The 12610-nt window shown below is 41.8% G+C and overlaps 1 protein-coding gene across 3 annotated transcripts in view; it reads left to right on the top strand.

Annotated features, from left to right (window-relative positions):
- The window catches only part of ibtk (inhibitor of Bruton agammaglobulinemia tyrosine kinase), a 39775-nt gene that overhangs the window by 14282 nt on the left and 12883 nt on the right, over positions 1-12610 (top strand). Inside the window, exons 16-24 of one of the 3 annotated variants that reach the window (XM_077576125.1) lie at positions 992-1029; positions 1149-1245; positions 1369-1470; positions 4576-4693; positions 5102-5162; positions 6999-7126; positions 7800-7912; positions 7997-8139; positions 8214-8326. In XM_077576125.1, the coding sequence (XP_077432251.1) occupies positions 992-1029; positions 1149-1245; positions 1369-1470; positions 4576-4693; positions 5102-5162; positions 6999-7126; positions 7800-7912; positions 7997-8139; positions 8214-8326 (913 nt within the window). Of the gene's footprint in view, positions 1-991; positions 1030-1148; positions 1246-1368; positions 1471-4575; positions 4694-5101; positions 5163-6998; positions 7127-7799; positions 8140-8213; positions 8327-12610 lie in introns of all 3 variants that reach the window. The other 2 variants (XM_077576124.1, XM_077576123.1) reach the window with 2 other exon arrangements.

The raw sequence follows: 12610 nt of genomic DNA, 5'->3' as shown, positions 1-12610 counted from the left end.
CAGTACCGACGGACGGCTGGTTTGGTGACTAATGATGAGAAACTTTAAAAGAGAGGGGGGAAAAATGACATACCAAGCACTGACAGAAGTGGAATTTCGTCCGTCAGTGTAATAGACCTTTTCCACAAAAAACTGAAATATGTAATCACCGGGGAGCTTAACTTCCGGTCCTTCGTATTTAGCGCTAGAAGTGAGATGGATCACACAGTGCACTGTACACTTTCTCAAGCATTTGTCAAAAATCACCTTTGCCGATGTGGAAACTAGCATTGTACAAGAAAACCCTATCACAAAAAATATATGATGACGGAGGGTACGCATTTTTCTACGAGAAACTCATTGAAAAGGGGACCGTCTAAAATACCGCTTCATGTGCATGTAAAAAGGTTAACGTTGCTTAATGTCAGAAAACTTTGATGAATCGCATGGAGTTAAAATCATGCCAAAACCCCGCAAGCACACAAAACGTGATCTACGCACACAAAACGTGATCTACGCACACAAAACATACTAAATTACAACCAATCAACATCAAAATTCACATGCACATCTTTACTTACTTACAGCGATGACATAGTTCCGGCCCAAAAATGCAGAACTGTGAAAATGGTCTATTGTCATCACTGACGGATGGCCATTTTGTTGATTGATGAATGATGAACTGACGGAATGTGCACGTATGTCTGTGGGTCCTAAAATAGTAGTGACGAAGTGATGACCGAAGCATGGTTCGGCTTGAAAAAAAATGACAGACTGACGATGACGGAAGGGTGCTCGATGCTGACAAATGACAGACAAGCAAAATTTTGTAAATTGCCCACCTTTTTGTGTAGCCATAAATTAAAAGAAATAGCTACTGTTTAGAAGCTTTTAAGATTTACTTAGGATCTCCTTCGATGGATCGCTTGGGCACCACATACTAGGTTTGCAAGCATTTAGAAAGTCAATTTTTATTTTCCTTTTAAATATGTGTTTGTGTAAATTTTTGCAGAATACTTCCACAGTATGCTTAGCAATCCATGGATTGAGGTTTGTTGTACTGATTTTTTTTTCTAACCATCTTGTCAGTGTTGCTAATAAACATTTGGCTTTCTCTTGGCATATCCCTTACATTAGTTCAATGGTTGATGCTTTGTTGCCCTCCTCAGGCTACTGCTTGTACTGCACTTCAGATGCCCATCAACTCAGACATTCTGTTTGTCATTCTTGAGTATATTTACACAGATGATTGCCCCACCGTTAAAGGTAACTCCTCACATTACATGCTTGAAAGACAGATTTGTAATTCAAGTAGTTTTTTCATTTACATAGGTTATGATGATACATATGAAACTCAAAAATATGCTGTTGTGTTGCTTTTCACCCCAGAGTCTGTGAATGTGGCGTTTGTCTGCAACGTGCTTGTTGTCGCTGACCAGCTGCTGATCACACGATTGAAGGAAATGTGCGAGGTTGTCATCACAGAGAATTGTATGTAACTTTTGTCTCTTTTTAATCTCTTGCCAAAGTTAACTACAATATAACCTGTCTTCCCTGTTCTATTCTTTACATAATGGTAATATAAATATTACAATGTTAAAAACATTTTGATATTGCTGTACATTGTATAACTGTTTATTTTTTCCCCCTACATATTGGTGGAGAATAAGCCAGATAGTTCAGTTCACAATGCATTCACTGTGTGAGATGTCATGTTAGTATAGCTACAGGGGGACTCAAAAGCAAACATTTTCTTTGCAATAATGTATTATGTGCCATCACTGTTTAATCTTATAATCTGGTTAATATCGTGTTTGTAGAATAAAAAAATAGGCAAATTAATCTATCCCTTTTTATCAGTCTCATAGAGTGCAGCCATTTTAATTCTGCACCGCCCTCTGCTTTTGACTGAAATTTATGTCAGAGTGCTCTCGTAATCATACTGCGAACATTATGGCTCACCTGTTTTCTGAATTTGGTCACGACCATCCTTCCATCCATCCATTATCTGTTGCTTATCGGTCGCGGGGACAGCAGCTTTAGCAGGGAAGCCCCCAGACTTCCCTCTCCCCAGACACTTCAACTCGCTTCTCCGACAGGATTCTTAAGTGCTCCCAGGCCAGCCGAGAGACATAGTCTCTCCAGCGTGTCCTTGCTAGTCCCCAGGGCCCACATCAGTAGCCTGGAAATCCAGACTCACTCGCGGATTTGCCAGAGAGTGAGTCTGGTCAACCGGCTTATCAGTTGCATTTCTGAGGCGGGGCAAACCTGAGCTAACAGACAGTGGAATGAACCAATGAGCGAACAGCGGACGTGACGTCAGAAAAGCGACTTTAGTATTTTTATTTTTTTTCGGGAAATGGAGTAAAAGTCCAACATGGCTACTAGCTGAAGTGAGACAGTAGTGAATGACTTATGTCATTGTTGCAGGAAAAACTTGGAGTAACGTTGCTCACGAAGACAACGTCACGCAAATAGATGAATTTGATTGGACGCCTGTCCATCTCCATTTTCTTTTTCAAGAAAGTGGGTGTGGCTTTTCCAGGCTATCCCGTCGGTGGGACATGTCCGGAACACCTCTCAACTGGCTCCTCTCAACGTGGAGGAGCAGCGGCTCTACTTTGAGCCCCTCCCGGATGTCCAAGCTTCTCACCATATCTCTAAGCGGAGGAAACTTATTTTGGTCGCTTGTAATCGGGATTTTGTTCTTTCGGTCACAAATCCACAGCTCGTGACCATAGGTGAGGGTCGGAACATAGATCGACCGGTAAATCGTGAGCTTCGCCTTTCGACTCAGCTAATTCTTCAGCACAATGGACCGATACAGAGTCCGCATCACTGCAGACCCTGCACCGATCCGCCGTCGATCTCTCGCTTCTTCCTGCCCCCACTCGTGACCCCAAGATCCTTGAACTCCACTTGGGGTAGGATCTCTTTCCCGACCCGGAGGGGGCACTCCACCCTTTTCCAACTAAGGACCATGGTCTTAGATTTCTCTCGTTGGAGATCGCGGCTTGAAGAAGCCAACAGCACCACATCTAGAAAAAGCAGAGATGCAATGCTGATGCCATCAAACCGGACCCCCTCAATGCTTCGGCTGCACCTAGTAATTCTGTTCAAAAAGGTTATGAACAGAATATGTGACAAAGGGCAACCTTGGCGGAGTCCAACCCTCACTGGAAACAAATCCGACTTACTGCCAACTTACCAGCAATGTGCACCAAAGTCTGACATTGGTCGTACAGGGACCTAACAGCCCGTATCAGCGGGTTTTAGTACCCCATACTCCCGAAGCACCCGCCACAGGGCTCCCCGAGGGACACGGTCAAACACATTCTCTATGTCCACAAAACACATGTAGACTGGTTGAGTGAACTCCCATGCACCCTTGAGGGCCCTGCCAAGGGTGTAGAGCTGGTCCACTGTTCCACGAACGGGACGAAAACCACACTGCTCCTCCTAAATCCAAGATTCGGCTTCCAGATGCACCCTCCTCTCCAGCAACCCTAAACAGATCTTACCAGGGAGGCTGGGGAGTGTGCTTTACCACAGATGAGCCACTTCAATGACTTCAACCCCAGAGATAGGAGAGCGCACCTGAGAGTCCTCAGACTCTGCTTCCTCAAAGGATTGCGTGTCCGTGGAATTGAGGCCTTTGAAGTATTCTCTCCTGTTGTTTGGTGCATAGGCACAAACAACAGTCAAGACCAGTCCCCCCACCCGAAGGCTGAGGGCGGCTACCCTATCGTCTACAAAGGTGAACTCCAACGGCGCCAAGCCGGGGGGCAATAAGTATGCCCACACCTGCTTTACACCTCTCACCGTGGGCATCTCTAATGGAAAAAGTCCAACCCCTCTCGAGAGGACTGGTACCAGAGCCCAACTTGTGTGTGGAGGTGAGTCCAGCTATGTCTAGTCATAATTTCTCTGCCTCACACACCCACCAGCTCAGGCTCATTCCCCATCAGAGAGGTAACGTTACATGTCCCATGAGCTAGCTTCTGTAGCCGTTGATTGGACCGCCAAGGTGCCCGCCTTTGGCTGCTACCCAGCTCACTGCACACCTGACCCTTTTGGCCCCTTTTTGGTGAGTCCATGAGAAGGGGAATCCACGTTGCCTTTTCGGGCTGTGTACGGCTGGGCCCCATGGGAACATGGGAACCCCATAGCGTCCGGCCACCAGACGCTCGCCTTTGCGCCTTACCTCCAGGCCTGGCTTCAGAGGGGAGAGACCCGCCTCCTGGCAAGGGAAAACATGTTCCAAATATCTTTCTCATCATAAATGGGTCAAGAGCCGTGTTTTGTCTGGTCCCTCATCTATATGACCTGTTGGCCACAGGTGACCCTGCCAGGGGTATAAAACCCTAGACAACATTGCTTCCTAGGATCATTAAGACACACAAACCCCTCCACCACAGTAAGGTGACAGCTCACGGAGGGTTAACGACTAGTGTGAAAATATTTTGTTAGTTTTCCTCAAGAAATGGATCATACTTAAGTTGATAAATGAATAAAAACTGATATTCTTTCACCTGATTGTGTAACACTTCAACAACCTTCCATAAGTGGCTAATTAAGCTCATTTGTTCTTTCTAGTAACTCTGAGAAATGCAGCGGAATTGCTGGAATTTGCCTCCATGTACAACGCAAAGCAACTTAAACTCTCCTGCTTCCAGTTCATTGTGCTGAACATGGCTGCGCTACTAGAATCAAAGTGAGAACCATGATTAATATTTATACAGTGACTTAAATTGGATTTCTTAAGATGTCATGTGAAGTATTGCTGCCGTTGGACTGAAACCACCTATGTGCAAATTTGGTAAATTTCATGTTTTCACAAACCAATGCTATTGGTCAATTGGCACGTGTAATTTTATTTTTATTTATTTTACAAATCTAAATTGCTGAAAAATGACGTGCTCTCTAACAATGCAATGTGAATGGCTCACAAAAGTATGCAATTCTTTTAGTTTCCTGAAAAATAAGTGATCGTAGCATGACCAACGTCAGCGATATGATCTATAGAGTAGTTAAAGTTGGTTTTGGATAAATACTGAATGATTTTTACTACTTGTGTTCTGTCTTCTCCTTATAATGTATTGTTTTCTGTGATACATTTTAGAGCACTGGATTGTCTTAGTGATGAAGTGCTTGTAGAGCTTTCTGCAGCCTACAAGAGAATGGTCAGTCACCTAACGTGTGCCTAACACACTTACCTACTATTGTTTCCTGTTTTTGTAAGTTATAGATTAGGCATGGGCCGATTACCGTTTTGGCGTTTGACCGTAATTTTAAAAAGTCAGGGTTTCATTAACAACTAATGCTGGATGTCGCCTAGGGGTGGGAATCTCTGACATGAGGCCGATTCGATACGTTTCTCGATACACAGGTTGCGATTCGATTGAAGAACGATATCTTTCCGAGCAGAATGGCTCGATTATTACGGTTCAATTAAGTTTGGGAGCCATATGATTTTTGATTTGATACGATTCATTTCAATATTCAAAACAATAATATAGTTGACATTTGTTGCTTGTAGACGTTAATCATAAAACACCACAAATTATTACGGTATCTTCAAACATGTTAAAAAAATATATATTATTATTGTATTGTATTTATATTATATTATATTAATTTGCACAATTGCCTTATGAGGCTAGTATATAGTAATTGCCATTAATGCAATTCTACTAATAATTTAGTGCGATTATAGATACCGCAAGATATACTGTGGTAACGGGGTTCCACATAATGTTCTTAACAATATGTTAAAAATATGGAAATTCAGACAAATTGTTCTGGAAGTGAATTTCAATAGGTTGGCAACTCTGACAATGTTAACAATTATTTATTTAGAATTAACATGACACATATATATTTTATACCAAATATTGTATACAGTACAGGCCAAATGTTTGGACACACACACACATCTCATTCAATGTGTTTGCTTTATTCTCATTAATATTTACATTGTAGATTCTCACTGAAAGAATCCAAACTAAGAATGAACACGTGGAGTTATGTACTTAACAAAAAAAAAAGGTGAAATGTTTGAAAACGTGTTTTAGATTCTAGTTTCTTCAAAATAGCCACCCTTTGCTCTGATTGCTACTTTGCACACTCTTGACATTCTCACCTCTGGGAACTCCTTCAATACTGTTGGAAAACCATTTGAGGTGACTACTCTTGAAGCTCATCCATCCAGGGAATGCCAAGAGTGTGCAAAAAAAATAAAAATCAGAGCAAAGAGTGACTATTTTGAAGAAACTAGAATATAAAACATGTTTTCAATTATTTCACCCTTTTTTAGGTACCTGTACATAACTCGTTCATTCATAGTTTTGATGTCATCAGTGAAAATCTACAATGTAAATAGTATGGTGTGTCCAAACTTTTGGCCTCTACTGTATACTGTATATACATTATGTATATATTTTTTAAATAAAATATATTGTGTTGAGACAAAATGCTTTTTTTTTTTTTTTTTTTTTTTTTGTCATTTTAGAAGTGTAGTTTTAATACTGTGATAATAGTATTTTTGCTCATGTTTATCATACAGTCAGAATATCGAATATCGACCCATGCACATGCGTAGTATAGATATATTCTTGGTAAGTCAGAGACGTTTCTTTTCTATTGTTATACAAATATTTTGTGTACCAATTTTTTAATCTTTTTGTTTGATTGTGTTTTGCTGTTTTTGATCAACTTCAAGTTTAGACACTCAAGGAAGGGTGTCTGAATAATGAATAGGACTTGTAGAGCAACATGAAAAATGGGTGGCGGGGGGTGGGTGGCGGTTAAAGCAGCATTATGCAACTTTAACCTCGGAAATAACAGCTTGTAAATCATTTTTGAATTGATGCCTTGAGAATAGTTTCTTCCAGTTACCATGCTGAAAAATTATTCATGTTTGTTGGACATTTACAATCACTAATGTCAGGTGTCATTTGCAATTTCAAAACAGTCTATTATGGTACAATTTGAATTTTTATTTTAACATTTAATTTCAGATCTCAGCAATGAATAGAAGAGTTCTCACTCCATATCCTGGTGCCCCAGATCTCAGTATGTACGAAGATGAGGATTTTGACTTTGCCTTCAGCCCCAAACAAGTATCAGAACTGGACCAATCCAGCAGGTACACAGGAACATAACCACTTATTTTATAATTCTGAACTTAAAAACGATGTCTGCAGTGACACCCCCACCCCTATAAAGTCTCTGAGGATTTTTAGGCTGGTTTGTATAGCAAAGTACGGCACACAGCCATGTAGTGGCATTGCATGATAATTATTATGCTAAATTGAATGGACTGCACAAATAAAGACATTTTGTTTGTGGATTTGAATTACGATGCAGATGGTTCATTATTTATTTGTATTCCGAATAATCATGGCATCTGTTCCCCTTCCTCCAGGACATAGCCTGCTCATTAACACATGCAATCCCCTCCAAACAACAAACAAACCTAACATGAACCTTGTTGAATTAAGAGCAAGAGGCGCTTCATGCATTTTTAGGTGGTAAAGATATTCATGCTTTCTGTTTTGTTTTTTTAACCTACGAAGACAGCAACGACATTTTCATCCGCTGCTGTGATTGATCAAAACAAAAGTTTGGTAGACGTGCACAAGTTGCCCAATCAGCTTGAAGTATTGTACTGAATGCCTTTCCCGATTAAATCAGACTAGAACAGTCCCAGATTTATATTGTGTGAACTCCTTTGAGTGATTCACATTATCAATCTGGCACTTGCCAGGTTAATTACAAACAACACTAAACAAAAACAATGTGTCCGTGATTTTCCGCAGGGAAGTACTCTTAAGAAAAGCTAAGATGAAGGCTAAAAAGAAACCAAGGCGACGTTCTGACAGCTCAGGAGGCTACACTCTGTCTGATATTATTCAAAGCCCCCCTGCTGCAGGTATGGTTGCACATGCAATCTTAAAATACTGTATATACATTTCACACAAGAATTATACTGACTTGCACTTACCGCTCTCAGCAGTTTCCCCATGCCTGGTAAAGACAGGAAAAGGTACCTCCACTGAGTCTCTGCAGGAGCTGCTCACATCAGACTCAGAGGGTAGCTGCATGGGGCTGGGCAGCCCCAGAGATATGCAGTCACCAGTTTTTCACGACAGAGCTGTGGTTAGTGTTGGATTGCGAGTACTGTCATGGTCACGTTATAAAAACAAGAAATTCATTTGTTTCATTATACACAGGAGGAGAGGGTCTTGTGTCAGAGGGTGAAGACCCCACCAAATACTTTAACAAGAGATGGCCTCCCACCTTCCCCCAGTTCTGGGCTGAAAGATATCCCAAAGATCATTCATGGGTAAGATGGAAATTACTAAAGCTTTTTAGTTCATCCCAGATGTGGTTTGATGTAAGCCACAATCCCTTTAAACGTCACGGGATCAGCTCTGCTTCAGCATGTCACTGTACATTTACATTAGGGATGCGACGATACAGGTAACTCACGATTCGATACTGTGACGATATGTGGCCTACGATACCGATATCACAACACTTACGATATTTGACATATCGTCAGGAACTTTCTCAACGATAACATCACGATATTCAGTATGTGAGTGACAGTGAAAACTTGCCGACTGTTCTTCGTAAATAGTGTCTAGACACCAGTTCTTCGCCACTGCTTCTGCCTACTTTACTGCCATTTAGAGGATTAGCGTCCCCACAAACAAGACGAGAGATTAAGTACAACGGATCACAAAAGTCATGGTTCGGGTCGGATCATGGATTTGAGTCCTAGATCGAATCGTTCTTTGGATCAGAAAACAAAACAAGATAAATTGATGCATTTTATTAAACACTTTTGCCCATTAAAAAAAAAAATCGACTCAAAATGTCTAGGGCTACGTTCACGCTGCAGGTCTTAATGCTCAATTCTGATTTTTGGGTAAAATCAGTTTTTTTTTGAGTAAGCGTTCACATTGCGACCTCTGTCTGTCTGCTGTGTGCATGTAATGCGTCCCCAAAGTGACCCGCATGCGCAGAAGAAGATACGTCATTCACAACTCTGTTTGCGGAAGTAAATACGAATGGTCCAGCAGCGTGTCAGGGCCACGGACTTTTATATGTCCATCGTCGGGGCTCATATTTTTACCATCTCATATCTACAGAGGAGTGATGCAAGAGGAGGTAGAAATGATATTTTGTGAAAATGAGGCGAGCCTGTTTGAGTGCCCCATCTCACAGGGACCTCTCTTTTTTTCTCTTCCCAATGATGAAGTCACGTAATTGCCACTTGTAAGAAATGAGCCGTCTGCGTGGCTAAATTACTAATATCACCACCACAAATGTCATCTTTGTACTTCATGTTTCAAGTGGGATTAAATTAAAGTCAAATCTAAAGTCACAACATGTTACTCGAAACAACTTTGCCGATTCACGTACGTCTCCCGAGCCGTGTGGACCTCGCAGATATGTCAAGCTTAATGCTTTAGACTTTTGATGTCATCGATGTCGGATATATGCGACCTGGCTGTTCAGACTGCAGTCATATTGCAAAAATTCAGATACGTATCCGATCTAGGACCACATATGAAAATGACCCAGGTCGGATGTGAAAAAATCCGAATTGAGCTGTTCAGACTGACATAAAAAAGACAGATACACGTCATATTTGGGCACAAATTTAAGGGCAAAAAGAGGCAGATACATTCTTATTTTATACCTGGCCCATGTATAAAATAACAAGGTATTAACTCTTTGACTGCCAAAAACGTTAAACAACGTTTAGTAAAATCCTACGGAGAGCGCCAAAGACCTTAACTCTTTGACTGCCAGACGTTTTCAGAAACGGGATGTCGCCAGTGCCAGCCGATTTAAGCATTTTGACTGATCTTTCAAGGTCCACAGAAAATGTTGTGTTTGGACTATGGAAACATACATTCAACTGAAAGATTGAACTCTCATCTTTCATCAGAAAAAAAAGTTTGTTTCTACCTTATTCCGTTCTTCAGTAATCAACAATAGAAAATGGTTAGTTTCACCGAAATGCTCTGTTTTGAAACAAAAAGCGGAGAAAAAGAGCTTTTTGTGAAACGATGTTATTTCATGCACTCTAGTGAATTCTACACTTCTTTTTGTCCATGTATGATGCCACAAACACCTAAATAGTGTTTAATACACCACCACCAACAATGAAAAAGTGTTTTTGGATTGCAAAATACGTTTATTTCCATTCAACAGTGTAACAATTTGACAAAACAATTTCGCAAACTATTTACAAAGGTGTGCAACTGTGGTACTATTTACAATTATGTGGATGTTTCAAATACAGTTTTTCTTTTTGGAACGCTCTCCTGCGTGCAAGGAGAGGGACCAGGATTTGCACAACAGATTACTTTCACTTTCGATTGTCCCTTTCGCGTGCAGACGTTACACTTTCTTGACGGCCTTTTTTTCCGGGGAATAGCAAGTAGCAGACTGTACCCACTCCTCCGATGAATATGCATTGGACTCGGGGCACTCTTCGTCGTCCGTTTGAACGTCCGCCTGAGCGTGCTCGGTTGTGCTCCGCGTTTTCCGGTGTGAGCATTGCTAGCCCGTGAACCTTTATGACTTCGTCATAGCCGCCGCGTCAGCGCTTCCAACTTCGGCGTCAACCTCGGAGTCACCATCATCATCATCGATGATGATCATCGTCGTCATCAATGTGCTCTTAAGCGTTGGTCGATGCCTTTCGTCTTTGAAAAAAATTCCCAAGTGTGAGCTGCTTGCAACCGCCATTGTTTGCTTCCTCAGCCATCTAGCTCCGCCTCACGTCTTCTACTGCCGCGTCAACGCTTCCAACCTCGGAGTCACCATTATCATCATCGATGATGATCATCGTCGTCATCAATGTGCTCTTTAGCGTTGGTCGATGCTTTTCGTCTTTGAAAAAAAATGCTCGAGCGTGAGCTGCTTGCAAACCGGTCGCCATGTTCTCTTCTCTTCCCTTCCCCAGCCATTGTCCCCTCTAGCTCCGCCTCACATCTTCTACTGACGCCTACCCAATCTTGTCAAAAGAGAGTCATCGCTGCCCTCTAGGGGCCAAAAATAGTCATTAGGCTCACTAGACCTGCTTGAAACTTTCACCACAGCTGGGCAAGGCTCCACCCGTTTCAAAAAAAAAAAAAAATGGGTGGATGTCTTTTAATGTCTTTGGCGCTCCTCCGTAGGTTTTTGCAGAACGTCATTTAACGTCTTTGGCAGTAAAAGAGTTAAAAGACGTTCACCAAGTTTTTTTTTTTTGGGGGGGGGAAACGGGTGGAGGAAAGCCTTGGCCAGCTGTGCTGAAAGAATCAAGCAGATCGAGTTAGTATAATGCCTATTTTTGGCCCCTAGATGGCAGCGATGACTCTCTTTGGACAAGATTGGGTAGGCGTCAGTAGAAGACGTGAGGCGGAGCTAGAGTGTTGAGGGGACAATGGCTGAGGAAGCCATAATGGCGACCGGTTGCAAGCAGCTCACGCTTGAGCATTTTTTTCAAAGACGAAAAGCATCGACCAATGCTAAAGAGCACATTGATGACGACGATGATGATGATGGTGACTCCGAGGTTGACGCGGCGGCTACGATCACGTCATAAAGCCTCACCGGCTAGGGATGCTAACGCCGGAAAACGCGGAGCACAACCGAGCACGCTTTAGGCGGACGTTCAATCGGACGACGAGTCCAATGCATATTCATCGGAGGAGTGGGTACAGTCTGATCACGGAGAAGACACTGGCTCTGGACTACGATGCCACCATGAATGGAGTGGATACGATGGATCAGAACATCTCTTACCACCCGGTATAGGAACAGAAGGACATGAGGAAGCCAAACGTAACACCACCGTAACGTCACCGTATCATGATCTGAGAGTAGACTTGATGGCAACATGGCCAAACACACACTGCAGTATATACTTGCTATTCCCCGGAAAAAAAAGCCAGCAAGAAAGTGTAGCGTCTGCACGCTAAGGGGCCTTCGCAGTGAAACTAATCTGTTCTGCAAATCCTGCTGCGTCTCCTTGCACTCAGGGGAGTGTGAAAAACTGTATTTGAAACATCCACACAATTGTAAATAGTACCACGGTTGCACACATTTGTAAATAGTTTGCCAAATTGATTTGTCAAATTGTTACACTGTTGAATGTAAATAAACGTATTTTGCTATCAAAAAACACTTTTTCATTGTTGATGGTAGTGTTTTACAGAAGTAAAGCACTGTTTAGGTGTTTGTGGCATCATTCATTGGAAAAAAAAAAAAGGTGTCAAATTCACTAGAGTGCATGAAATAATATCGTTTCACAAAAACCTTGATTTCTCAGTTTTTTGTTTCAAAACAGAGCATTTGGGTGAAACTAACCATTTCTATTGTTGATTACTGAAAGATGATGAAAGATGAGAGTCCAATCTTTCATTTGGTAGAATGTGTATTTTCATAGTCCAAACATAAAATTTTCTGTGGACCTTGAAAGATCAGTCAAAATGCTTAAATCGGCTGGCACCCACGGCATCCCTTTTCTGAAAACATCTGGCAGTCAAAGAGTTTATGGCTTAAAGTTGTGTTCCTATAATCTAAACGGCAATATTTGACATTTTGAGTTGAATATTTTTATTTA

Source organism: Vanacampus margaritifer, chromosome 9 (assembly GCF_051991255.1).
Source record: "Vanacampus margaritifer isolate UIUO_Vmar chromosome 9, RoL_Vmar_1.0, whole genome shotgun sequence".
Taxonomy (NCBI): Eukaryota; Metazoa; Chordata; class Actinopteri; order Syngnathiformes; family Syngnathidae; genus Vanacampus; species Vanacampus margaritifer.
This window is presented reverse-complemented; position numbering and strand designations above follow the sequence as displayed.